General features: G+C 34.8%; 2 protein-coding genes and 1 long non-coding RNA gene across 4 annotated transcripts in view; 1 reads left to right on the top strand and 2 right to left on the bottom strand.

Annotated features, from left to right (window-relative positions):
- Window positions 1–102: 102 nt before the first annotated feature.
- LOC100637296 (putative helicase MOV-10) lies at window positions 103–7,930 on the bottom strand. Its single transcript, XM_019998117.1, has 23 exons — window positions 7,646–7,930; window positions 7,196–7,261; window positions 6,844–7,150; window positions 6,594–6,765; window positions 6,296–6,439; window positions 5,965–6,138; window positions 5,787–5,910; window positions 5,603–5,691; window positions 5,341–5,554; window positions 5,132–5,237; window positions 5,002–5,045; window positions 4,839–4,930; window positions 4,731–4,789; window positions 4,112–4,386; window positions 3,306–3,448; window positions 2,899–3,052; window positions 2,285–2,449; window positions 1,908–2,081; window positions 1,647–1,706; window positions 1,456–1,593; window positions 589–645; window positions 387–527; window positions 103–324 (listed from the first exon to the last, which is right to left on the bottom strand). The coding sequence occupies exons 1-23, from the start codon at window positions 7,859–7,861 to the stop codon at window positions 223–225; spliced, it is 3,216 nt and encodes a 1,071-aa protein (XP_019853676.1). The 5' UTR covers window positions 7,862–7,930; the 3' UTR covers window positions 103–222.
- Window positions 7,931–9,089: 1,159 nt separating this feature from the next.
- LOC109582999 (uncharacterized) lies at window positions 9,090–10,029 on the bottom strand. Its single transcript, XR_002185317.1, has 3 exons — window positions 9,941–10,029; window positions 9,492–9,579; window positions 9,090–9,421 (listed from the first exon to the last, which is right to left on the bottom strand). It is a non-coding gene; the product is annotated as an uncharacterized LOC109582999 (long non-coding RNA).
- A 105-nt stretch (window positions 10,030–10,134) lies between these two features.
- Window positions 10,135–12,541, top strand: part of LOC105313231 (acylamino-acid-releasing enzyme-like) — a 10,611-nt gene continuing 8,204 nt past the window's right edge. Inside the window, exons 1-6 of one of the 2 annotated variants that reach the window (XM_019998115.1) lie at window positions 10,135–10,411; window positions 11,016–11,118; window positions 11,213–11,294; window positions 11,935–12,036; window positions 12,170–12,204; window positions 12,272–12,501. In XM_019998115.1, the coding sequence (XP_019853674.1) occupies window positions 10,158–10,411; window positions 11,016–11,118; window positions 11,213–11,294; window positions 11,935–12,036; window positions 12,170–12,204; window positions 12,272–12,501 (806 nt within the window). In that variant the 5' untranslated portion in view covers window positions 10,135–10,157. The remainder of the gene's footprint in view (window positions 10,412–11,015; window positions 11,119–11,212; window positions 11,295–11,934; window positions 12,037–12,169; window positions 12,205–12,271; window positions 12,502–12,541) is intronic. The other variant, XM_019998116.1, reaches the window with a different exon arrangement.

The raw sequence follows: 12,541 nt of genomic DNA, 5'->3' as shown, positions 1-12,541 counted from the left end.
TTCTCCAAAAATTACAAGTTGCTTTTGACACCTTGTTTACACCTAGACTTGTGAACAAGAATTGTCTAGACACCAAACTATGGTAATTAGATGGGTACTTAATTTTGGAGCCCATTTTTTAGCAACATAATTATATTTATATTTTTAATGCAACAAGTTGATACTGATAAATGATAAATGTGTTGAATATTAGCACTATAGTGTTTTTAGAACAGTATTGACTCATTGAACAGTGTCTTCACCACCAAAGACTAGTGGTACAGGACAGCCAGTGTAGCCACCATTACACACAGCATACTCTACTAACTGACTCCAATGTTGATCCTAAAAACAAGTAAAGATTATTATTACTATCATTAGGAATATCGATTATTAAATCAACTGACCTTACACAATAGATTTGGATTACCAACAACAATGAGAAGGGCCTGAGCTCGACTTATGGAGACATTAAAACGTTTGGGATTACTGAGGAAACCAAGGTTATGCTGTGTATCAAAACTAAGTAGATCGGGACTAGAACGAACCTTTACAATTATTAAAATAAATAATATTATTTCTAATGAAAATTCTATACTGCAAACTCACAGTTGATAGTATTATAACCTTCTTTTCCTGACCCTGAAACTCTTCAATAGATCCAACCTAATACAATGGATGTACAAACATAATAATACAATTGGTACATGTGTGGATGGACTTGAACTTGGTGATTGGTATTGTGTCCATTTAATTTATTCTATGTACGCTCTTATGTTGTACCGTATAGGGGTTTTATTTTGTTGGTATAAAATTTTGTGAAATTGTCAAGATTTGCCATTTGTTGGTATAAATTTTCACAAATCCTACCTTCTGCAGCCATTTTTACTAGTGTGACACACCTCTTTTGTGGAATTTAATTTCACAAATTTAATGACAATGCGAAATTCACAAAATTTATTTCCAGTGAAATATAACCCCTATACGGTATTAAAAGTTTGAGCTGATTTCATTGGAATTTTAATGAATTTTTGAAATTGCTCAAAAATCGGGCCAAAGTCCCTGTACTATAGTACATGGTCTTGGACCAAATTTCACCAAAATTGAAAAGTAGAAAATTCTCCATTTTTATAACTTTTTCTGATACATATACATGTACTTATGCTGTGTAGAAATTTTGAACTGATTCCGATCAAAATTGAATTATTTATGAATTTTTAAAGCTGCTCAAAAATTGGGTAAAAGTCCAGTACATGGTCTTGGGCCAAAATTGAAAAGTAGGGATTTATCCATTTTTATATTTTTACTGATACATATATATGTACTTATGTTGTGTAGAAAGTTTGAGCTGATTCCAATCAAAATTAATTTTTCACAAATTTTTAAAGTTGCTCAAAATTTGGTACAGCTAGGGTATTTTTAAAATTCACAAGTTTTTATGCCATGCACATGCAAAGAGCATACTACGGTTACTACCTTTATATCTTCTATTCCTGTCTTTGTTAGTAACAGTCTGATCTTTTCAACTTGTTTCCTGTAAGGAGCTATTAGTCCAATATCTGTTGCTGTTAAGGAGGCACACCCACTCAATAGACTCTGAACATATCGAACGACCTTAAAAATAAATAAAATATAAAAGGAAAGTTTGAGAAAAAGAGAAAAAAGACCTGGACAGCTTCAACTGGATTAAACCATGAAGGACTGTTACCCTCTCTAACGTCCTCACCCTGTAATTAAAAATAAAATTTAAAAAAAATAAAGAAAACAAAAAAATTTTTTTTAATTATTTTTTATAAGAAAAATAATATTTTTATATATAAAATAAAATAATAATAAAAATAATAAAAATTAAAAAAACTAAAATAAAAATATATTAATAATAAAGTTTTGAAAATAAAATAAATAAAATTAAAGAATTAATGATTTACAATGACTCCATGGAATAGTAGGGGAAAGGCGGGGTTAGTAAGCCCCTCCCAGTTCAGTAACGAGTGGGTCATGTTTATATCAGCAGCTGGAACCAACTCTCCATGATAGAATATGGTAGAGTAGAGGTGGAGGAGGGATGGGTGTGAGCGATAATTAACGACCAGCTTTGTTACCTAAAAATAAATAAAAACGTCAAATAAACACGTGCTGTACAACAAGAAACAAATATTCATAAAAGTTTTGTCATTTTTTATAATTTCACAAAAATAAATCCATGGAAATTGATTAAAATGGCAATAAAATTTTAAAAATTATGCAAATTAAAATCCGCAGACAAATAATTACAAATTTTTATTATAACTAAAGCAATACTGACCAGTAATGGATCATAGCAGCCGTGATCAGTGAATTTCTCGGTGTCCCTCTGGTAGGCCGACCTGTTCATTATTCTCTCGAGTAAGGACACACCCAGTCCATGAGACCCAGCTGTCTTTGACTGTAGCACAGGACCCAACTGATAGGGATCACCCGCCAAAACAACCTAATAAATAATGAATATACAATTACAAGAAGAAGATAATAAAAGATACATGTAAGTGTCTGCTACTCTAATTTGAAGGATCTTCATTTTGCCAATTATTGAGTGGTTTGAAATTAAAATTGATAATAATTAAAATATTAAAACTGCCAATTGTAAAAGCATAGCCCATGGCAATGCATACCTGTACATAAAACCATTCACTTAAAAAACCACCAATAGTACAGTATAAGTGGGTTTTTTCGAAGAAATTATATTTCATGAAATCTACTAAATTTCCAATCTGCAGATTTTAATTTTGCAAATTCTACCATGTGGGTACATGCACCTGATTAATATGATTTTTATAGATGTTATTTTTGCAAATCAGGAACAAAAATCCATGAAATTTGCAATGCTAAAAACCCCCACTTATACACTAAGTGCCACTACAATCATTAATTCATACATACTTGTCTTTCAGTCCCTGCCAGTAGTCCTAGAGGTATGAGAGCCTCTGGTTCTGTGGCCTGGCCAGCCTCATCAATAAAGACGTGAGTAAAGTGACCCACAGGGAGACTCAATGAGTACAGTATACCAGCAGTCACACAAGTACATACTATTATTCTAAGAAAGAAATATACTGTATAGCGCTTTATTTCGGTGATTTCGCTCTAAAATTATAATTGGCAGTTTTTAATTTGGTGATCTTTTGTGTACACGTGCATTACTGAGCATGTGCATTAATGATTGGCGGTTTTAATATTGGTAATTTTGCTTGCAAACCACCAATCGCCAAAATAAAACACCACCAAATTAAAGCGCTATACGGTATACACAACAAAGATCAATGTTATTTTTATCCCTTCCTCTTATGTACTTGTGTCTAGCTGCCATTTCTGCATCAGATACGTCCATGCAATGAGGTCCAAGTATCTCGGGTGGTTTTTGTGAGCGCTGATAAGCATTCAGTCGTACCAGGACACCAGACTCTAGCTTACCCATCAATAGCAATCGTTCTGCCTACAAACACAATCACATGCATATTATATTAATTATGTACTGCTATTGCGGCAAAGTTTTTTAAAAATTTGTAAAAATCAAACTCTACACATATGTACATGTATATATACATCAGAAAAATTATAGAAATGAAGAATTCCCTAGTCATTTTTTATAAAATTCCCTGTACTATAGCAAATACAGGGTCTTTTGGCCGATTTTTGAACAATTTAAAAATTAATAAAAAATTCAATTTTAATTGGAATGTGTCCAAACTTTCTACACAACATAAGAACATGTATATGCATCAGAGAAAATTGTAAAAATGGAGAATTCTCTCCTAGTCATTTTTGATGAAATTTGGCCAGTTACCCTGTACTATAGTACAGGGTCTTTTGCCTGATTTTTGAGCAACTTAAAAAATTCATAAAAAATTCAATTTTGATTGGAACGAGCTCAAAATTTCTACACAACATAAGAACATGTATACGCATCAGGAAAAATTATAAAAATGGCAAATTATCTCCTCATCATTTTTGATGACCAGTACTGTACTATAATAGTCCATGGTCTTTAATGGCCAAATATTACAGCAATTTAAGACTTTGCCAATTCAAATCATTACATGTACTATAAGTTGCTCTTTCTCTCTCCATTCACTAAACCTCCCCCTATAATCCTTACTATAAGATCAGCAGCACTATTAGAAGGAGCTGATGCCAATATCCTACAGTTACCAGTACTCAGTGAATACACTTGCAGTATAGCCTCTACAACTGTCACTGTCTTTCCAGTACCAGGCGGACCAAACACCACATACGGTGCAGGCCTACCCTGAGCCCCCAGTATCCTCCCTACTGCTGCTCTCTGTCTCTCGTTGAGTTGAGGGTTAAAGTAGGAGGGGGAGGGAGGGAGACGAAGGAGGGGAGGAAGGGGAGAGGGGGAGTGGGGAAAGAGAACTAGAGAATAAGAGAGTTACATGAACAGTGTACTGATTTTAGCAAATTTTAAATGCTAAACCAGAGCCTATAACAGTCAAACATTGGATATTTTCAAGCCAATTTGCTCCATTATCCAACTATATTCTATGCATGTTTGAACAACAAAATTTTTAAAAGGATGATACAAATTTTAATTAGTTATTTAACATAGCAATCATTTTAATCTAAATTGTTGAACCATTTCGTAAAAACAGCAGATCAAATCAAGCAATGTTCAGAGCCCATGAAAAACACCAAGATTATAGCTACACATAATGAAATGTGGATTGGTAGGTATGCATGTACATTGTATCTGTATGTACTTTTCTGTCCTAATACAGGGACCAGAGCTAATGATTGATGCATTCTTCTCATTGGAGTCCTATTATTATAACAATAATTAATAGTTATTAATAGTTATAAATATTTACCTGTTGAATGTGAACATGATGTCATAGTCCTCATTATGAAATCTTTCATGAAACCTTTCAGAAAACTTTAATAGTATTTCCCGACCATGAACCTGGAGGATGGAAAACTGAGTGAACTCTTTCTTCCTCCCCCTCCCTCTCTCTGTCTCTCTCTTTTCCTTACTTCATGAATAAATCCTTCATAAGGTTCTGATTTTTTATCTCTCCCTAATGCACACACACACACAATAAAATAATAAATATTAATACATGTAGTCTACACTATTGAAGCATACACTAGCTCATTCCCTTACCAGGTTCACAAGCAATCACAATATCTCCTACTAATAAAGATGGCCGCCCTTCGGCTAGTCCTGGTACTTCAAGTGTAAGATACTGACCACGTTGAATCATTGAAGCCTAGGCACACAAAACAGACCAGGATAATAACACAGATAATACATACGGTTTGGTATATGTAATATCCATGATAATAAGGAGTAAGGCTTATTTAAGCTGCTACCATGGGAATGTCAAATTCCTGCATATTAATTTCCATCTGCAACTCCTCGGTGTGTAAAAGGATCGAGAAACACTCTTCGTAGCTGCTCCAGCTTAAAGGCTCAAGAAGCTTCGGACACAACAGGCTAACATCTGTATCTAATTCAAAGAACTCTCTCACACTGGTGGGGATAGGAAACTGCTTTAGTTTGTTCGGTAGACGGACCATTGCTCTCCTAAAATAGCTGAATTTTAGAAATCAGAGCATATTTGAATTTAGTTACCTTTTGGGGCGTTGACCAGGAGCAGAGCTTGCTGCTTTGAGCCTGTCATGATAGGCAGGATTCATACCTGATCTTCTCTGGGAAGAAGACTGAGAGAGAGAGAAAAGGAAAGAAAAAAGGGAGAGAGAGGAGCATGTTAAATTACATGTATCCTTTATCCTTGTACATGTACATGTACATGTACCACGTAAGCTTGTGTTGGTTCCAATAAGTACATGCTTTCATCAATCACGTTTGCATAAATTGATTGATTTATTTTAAAGCTTCCAAAATTGAAAACTAGGACTGTAACAAGACGACCTAAAACCCTAAAAACAACAACAACAATGATAATAATAATAATAATAATAACAACTCTTTACTTTGATATAAGCTCCACTGATACTTCTAATGCATGACCGGACTTTATCTCAACTCCCTCCTCCTCCACCTTCTCCTTACTATTATTATTAATATTAATTATTTTCACTAATAACTGATCCTTTAAAGACACTGGGGCACATGAGATGAGGGTGTGGCTAGTGCTGCCATGGTTACTACAAAATACAGTTAATAATTCTAAATGACGAAACATGCATGTCTCTATGTGCACATGTATCCATGTTTTACTGCTTTTCAAAAATGACAAAGAAAGCATACATTTTATGCATTTAAAAAAACAGCTCTGTCATCCTCTATGTCTCTTTCTCTTACCTAATTGTAAAAATGGTCGAACGCTTTTTATTCAACTCTACATCTCCAAATTCTCCTTGCCCCGACACTAAAATGCTAAACTTTTCCTCTTGCTTGAGTGCATGTTGTGCTGAAGAAGAAAATGGCTGCCCACCATCAGAGGAGCTGAGAGAAGGAGAGAGAAAGGAGAAAAGAACAAAAAGCAGTAATATACTAGTTATATCTAAAAATAGCACAACAGTGATGCAGTACAATGTACTAAAAGTCTAAAATACATTAAATTACAAGGCTTAAATTAGAAAAAGACTCTCTTTCTTACATTTTTGTTGACTGGTGATTGATTGGTTTAACCTTTATAGCTCTCCAGCTCATCCTGGCATGTTTGCACTCAACACATTCGACTATTACAGTATCGCCAACACAAGGAGCACCACCCCCTTGATATACACTTAGATTAAAACCAATGTCACCCTCTATCATCCCAATACGACCTTAAGACAAGAAAGAGGAAGAGTGACAGTATAAAAATTAAAATAAAATATTGTATTTTTAAAAATTACAAAGCTTACCAGTATAATATTCTATAGTTGCTGTTACTTCTTTCCTCCTCAATGGTTTCACATCAGTTATCTCTATCCTACTGCTCTCTCCTTCTTTGTCACTCCCTCCAACTTGTTCCACTATACTTAGCATGACCCAGTCTCCATTACGTGGGCAGTAATCAGATGTGCTTGGAATGGAGCTCCGTTGCAGTGTTATTTCCTCATTGTTAGTGCAGTAGATTATGTAGCTGGTCCTTCCTTCCTCTGTCACGTGTCCAACTATATTCCGTGAGCCAGTGTCTGCCTCTGGTTGCCATTGGTTGATTAGCTGTACCTGATTAGAGGAAGAGGGTTCCTGATAATTATAATGGTAAGTTACCTTTGTTGCTTTCCATGCAGCAAGTGAGTGTTGTCTTGTAGCTTCAACATGAGCACTGACACCAATCTAAAAATAGCTATAGTCATTGCTTTTTTCTAAAAATGGCTCCAAAATCATTGCCAATTTTTATTACATTTTCTAATACATATTGATGTCCTTACGCTATAAGACAATTTTTGAAAAAAGCAAAAGCTATAGCCCATGGTTCTCTAAAAAAAATTGCTCCAAAATCACCACAATTTTTATTACATTTTCTAATAAATATTGATGTCCTTATGCTATGTAAAACGTTTGAGCTAATTCTGACAAAAATTTCTAAAGTTATGGCCATGCAAATTAAAAAATACCCCGTAGACCTGTATACTGTATTATAGTCCATACTTTGTAATTATTTTAAATTTCAAAACCTTTGCTTTAATTAATTGTTTTAAATTATAAAAATATTATTACTTTTGGTTTCATTCCTCCCATAATCACAGACTGATCAAAGTATATAATATTATCAATCATTCCAGAGGATGTAGTTCTATCATATTGAGTGACACGACCAGTAAAATGGCGACTGTTTTCTTTCTCTCTATCAACCAAAACTTTATGATTATCGCCTTCATTTTCAACTTCTTCTGTTCCTCCCCAAACAAGTTCTTTCACAAAACTCCACATCATTGCCTCCCAGAGAAGAAAATCACTAGGGAAAACAAAAACAAAGCACGAGGTCTCCGTTTAATACTCCGTATACTAAAGCCACGTGCGTTCACGTGGTCAATCATTTGCAAAAAATTATTATTTTAATTTTAAAGTTATACGCTGTTAGCCAGTAAGTTAGACTTTTTAAATACCAAGGGTTGAGTTCTGTTGTCCTTTGATTAAAGAGAGAAGGCAAAGTATTATCAGTTACAACCTAGTACAACAACAATGGCAGGTTTGTCATCTTCACCGTTCCCAAGATGAAGAGAAACTGAAACTAGCCCTGAATACTCTGGCTTTAGAGTCCCTTGAAATACAATAGAATAAAAAAGTAATGATTATATGACTGGACATTCGGTAACTGGCTAGTTTTTATGAATAGCAAAAATGGCTCTAGAGCGGCACTGTACAGAGATGACATAGCTCCTTTCCAGTGCAAAGTACCTAAAGCCGGAGAACTCTTAGTTGAAGACATTATGATTGGACAATAAGTAACTTTTAAAAGTATGATGTTCTGACCCTATACCCACGAATGATATAGGCCTTGAGGAAGATCAGCACATTATACCCCAACCACTCCCTGAGTTTGTGAACTTGTGTTCACAAACCTCTGGAGTGGTGAACTATAGTTTAGTGTATACACAGCCAAGAGTTTTACTTGGAATCGTGACTGATATCAATCAGGATCAGCCTTGATACATCCCTGTATAATGGATTTTGGGCAGCCTGCAAAGCAATGAGTCTAGTATGATACAATCATGATAACCATCCATGATACAACCATGCTTGAGTACAGCCGTGCATGCTCAGCCAGAGCAACAGACATGAGTCAACATTGATGCCAGTCAGGGCTGTACTAAAATATACATCAGGCTTGAATCATTGATTTTTGGGTAGTGGCCTGTATCAGAGATGATAATTTTTGGCTGTGTAACCAAGAAAAGATTGAAGGCCGGTTTACACTGCAAAGTGCAAAAATCCACGCCTTGCAAAACCCACGTTCATTAATTTTGTTGGCATAGCATTACATCACCATGAGTGCACAGTGCAATCATAGATATTATACGTACATGGATTGGAATTTGGAAACAGGGCAAGACCGGATGGTCACATGCTCTTTTCACAGGAAGTGACATCATTACCCACATGGAAAAATGTGACAGTATTACTTGAAGGCTGAAGCATTAAGCAAGTACTTTTAAGACTGTTCTGGAAGTATTCTCGACATGAGAATTTTAATTTATACTCCAAAGGTGAAGGAAACAAAGGAGAGGAAATATAAAAGAGAGAAAATACATACCAATAATATTTAAAATTTAATTATTAATAAAAATAAATATGTATTATTAATATTACTGAGGTATTGTTGATGACTTAATAGAATTCCTTGATGACAAGGCCACAAACAAGTAGATCCAATTATTAATGATGATTACAGTCTGCTGATGGCTCATGCTCTTGGTTTTCTCAATATGGTAGACAGTGCAAAACATGTTATTTTATTCACACCATTAAACCATATAACACATGAAATTGATCCTAGTAAAACATAAATCAATACATAATAATTTTTAGTATATGATCAACTTACTGTCGCTAATGGACTTACTTCAATTGTCAGTGAAACACCATCTTCATTAATTTTAACCTCCTATCTCCTTCCAATTCGCTTCATAATTTCTCCTATTTGAAGACATCTATTGAACAAAATGACACCACTAGTACACAAGTACACTCTTAAACATTATATCTGAATCAAGAAATATTCATCATATACACTTGATTGGCCTAAAATGTGCCCACCGTCGGGTACACGTAACAAACATTAAAAAGCTAATAACTTTAAAACCCTTCCTTATTTAATCAAAATGCCAAGTTTAGTACATGCATACTCATACAGATCACATCTATTCAAAAATTCAAAGTAATTCTATGGCTATTTTTTAAGAAAATGTGCCCACAAGGTGTTATAAGACATAAATTTACATCTTTGTGAGTATTGTGGGAGATGATAGCACGCAATTCATATACTTAGCTTTTTAATACAATACTAGTTACCTGGGAAATACAGTGAAGCAACAATTGGATCCAGATCTGGCCAAGGTAAAACACTAACTGACGATAACTACCAATTCCTAGCCGCCATCTCCCGAGACTAACAGGAAGTGATGTTTCAGGAGTTTTTAATATTGGCTTCCTGTGATGTTTCCAATCATAGATACTTTAATGTTCCAATCTATGTACGTATAATATCTATAATGCAATTAATTTCTTGATGATGGCTGCTATCCAAGAGAAAGCCCGTCAGCTATACAGAGAGATTGCACAGATACCAGTTGCTACTGGAGGTCGCATATTCCGCTCAGGAGATGAGCTGTATGAGATTGAAATAAAATGGAGTCAAAAAGATCTTGAAAGAGGAAATAAAGTTAGTTTTGCCAAGTCTTACCTGGTCCGCAGGGTTCCCGCTGGCTTAAAAAAGCTCTCTCTACTCAGTAGTAACAGCTTTCAACATGATGCTACATCAGTGTAAGACTTGGAATTTGTGACACCATAGAGTTTTGTTACCGTATAGCGGCTAGAAATTTCTGTGGCCAAAAATTTCTGCGGCCAAAAATTTCTGGGAATTGCCAAAAAAAATTGCTTTTGCGGATTTTATTTTTGCGAATTCACTTGATCACACTGCTGTCTGCTGATCAATGGCTGCTCTTCACTACTTACCTGAACTATAGCTGATGATGACACAAAGCTCTATGAGGATATTAGGCAAGATAGGATTACTCTTTGACTGTGCTTAAAATACTGGAACAGTGCCAGGAAAACTGACGCCATGGGCTTCACTATAATTCGAGCTATAATTACACTGAGAAAATTCTTTGTAAGCCACACCTTTTAATTTACCTATTTTTTGAGGATTTAATTTTTTTGCGATTTTCTTCAAATTCGCAAAAAATTTTTGGCCACAGAAATTTCTAGCTATATATACGGTATATCAATTCAATTTCTAGCTATACAGTATATCAATTCATACATGATTATCACTCAGTTGTTATTAATTACCATTTTAACTGCATATGTAATAATGACTTTAATTGCATATTTCTATTTTTAATCAATTTTTTGCAATTTGCAGTTTGTTAGAAAGTTATTCCACTTGTGGGAAGTTCAGAGCTGTACTCATGAAAGGAAAATTGTCAAAGATGGAGTCTGGGGCTGAACCACAGCAGTTTATAGAAGTAAGCAATTATTGAATTGTTTTGGAAATTAGAAGTTATATATATAGTGTTCTTGTTATTATTATTATTATCATTGTTGCTGTTATTACTTTAGATCTGGGACTCAAATAGTTTGATAAAATGTTTCATTGTCAAAGAGCAGTTTGGAAAGAAACACGGCAAAATTAATGATAATGGCAAGTTAATTTTTATTAAAGTAATTACTGTTGTGCATGTTGTCAAACAAAAACCAAGAGTAGATAATATTAAATATTATCTACTCTTGAAAAAACTATAGACCCTGTAGGGCGCTAATTTCTACAAGTAATTATTGCATTACAGTATCCACCCACACTCATGATTTGGACGGCAAGATACAGTGTAGCTACATGGGGAAACGAGGGACAAGAGGCCTTTGTGGCTTCCAGAGCTTGCCTGAGTGGCAATAAATGCCAGTAACAGCAAAGAATAGAGCCCAGAATTTCTCTTGAGAAAAATCTTTATTGCACTTGAAGTGACAGGCTGCTTTTGGCCTCCTGTCCATTGGTTTTGCCATCCAGCAGAAGAATTTCAAAATTTTTTATTAAAGAATGTGGATAGTACACAGAAGATTACGAATATAAGTTAGCGCCCTATAGGGTCTATTGTGTTAAAATATGGCACTGACATATTTGCTGTCCCAAATCATAGCACATAAAGTGTGTTGTAGCTACACAAAAACTTATTAATTAGACACACTTTATTGTGTCGGAATGTGCTAAAATGACGCATGTGGGAAAATCTAGGACAAATTTTTGTGGTTACTTTAACACATCAATTTTCGTATTAATTTTTTAGATCAATTCTCAAGCTTCCAGTTGTCCTCTGATGGCTCAAAGCTGCTCTATGTTGCTGAGAAGAAGGTCCCAGACAGCATTCCTTACTTCAAGAAGAACAATGGTATGTTATACTGAGCCAAAATGATCTTTAATGTTAGTACATTTATTGGCAGTTATAATAAAACTAGTTAAACTACTGACTTAATTGTGGTTGCATTTGAAATAGTTATCTCTTTCTGTCATACACTGTATAGGAGATGAAGACAAAGGATCTGAACCTAAAGAAATGGTAATGAAAATCCACAAGATCTTTTGATTATTATTAATTTGATTAATGATACATATTCTATCGACAGGGCACTGAATATGTATACCGCCAGAGCTGGGGAGAGCTGTTGACAACAGTCATTAATCCTATCATTGTTGTATTGGATATTAAGACTGAGGAATGCACTGTTATTGATTCTCCTTCTAATTACTCGTGTGGGCGGGCTAGATGGGTACCTGACTCCACTAAAGAGCTGGTTTATGTTGGCTACAATAATGAACCACTTAAACTTGGTTTGCTGTACTTCCTTAATAGAAAGTGAGAGAGAGGGAAGGAAGCTAGAGCAACTATCTATGCA

Source organism: Amphimedon queenslandica, unplaced genomic scaffold, assembly GCF_000090795.2.
Source record: "Amphimedon queenslandica unplaced genomic scaffold, v1.1 AMPQUscaffold_13339, whole genome shotgun sequence".
NCBI classification, from domain to species: Eukaryota; Metazoa; Porifera; class Demospongiae; order Haplosclerida; family Niphatidae; genus Amphimedon; species Amphimedon queenslandica.
This window is presented reverse-complemented; position numbering and strand designations above follow the sequence as displayed.

What these genes read in the sequence shown, in the direction of transcription:
- LOC100637296 (XM_019998117.1), bottom strand. Translation starts at nt 7,861, where the DNA reads ATGATGTGGAGTTTTGTGAAAGAACTTGTTTGGGGAGGAACAGAAGAA. An exon ending in ATGAAGGATTTATTCATGAA is followed by an intron (nt 4,931 to 5,001) that starts GTAAGGAAAAGA and finishes TCCATCCTCCAG; the next exon opens with GTTCATGGTCGGGAAATACT. An exon ending in CCCTGTATTAGGACAGAAAA is followed by an intron (nt 4,387 to 4,730) that starts GTACATACAGAT and finishes CTTATTCTCTAG; the next exon opens with TTCTCTTTCCCCACTCCCCC.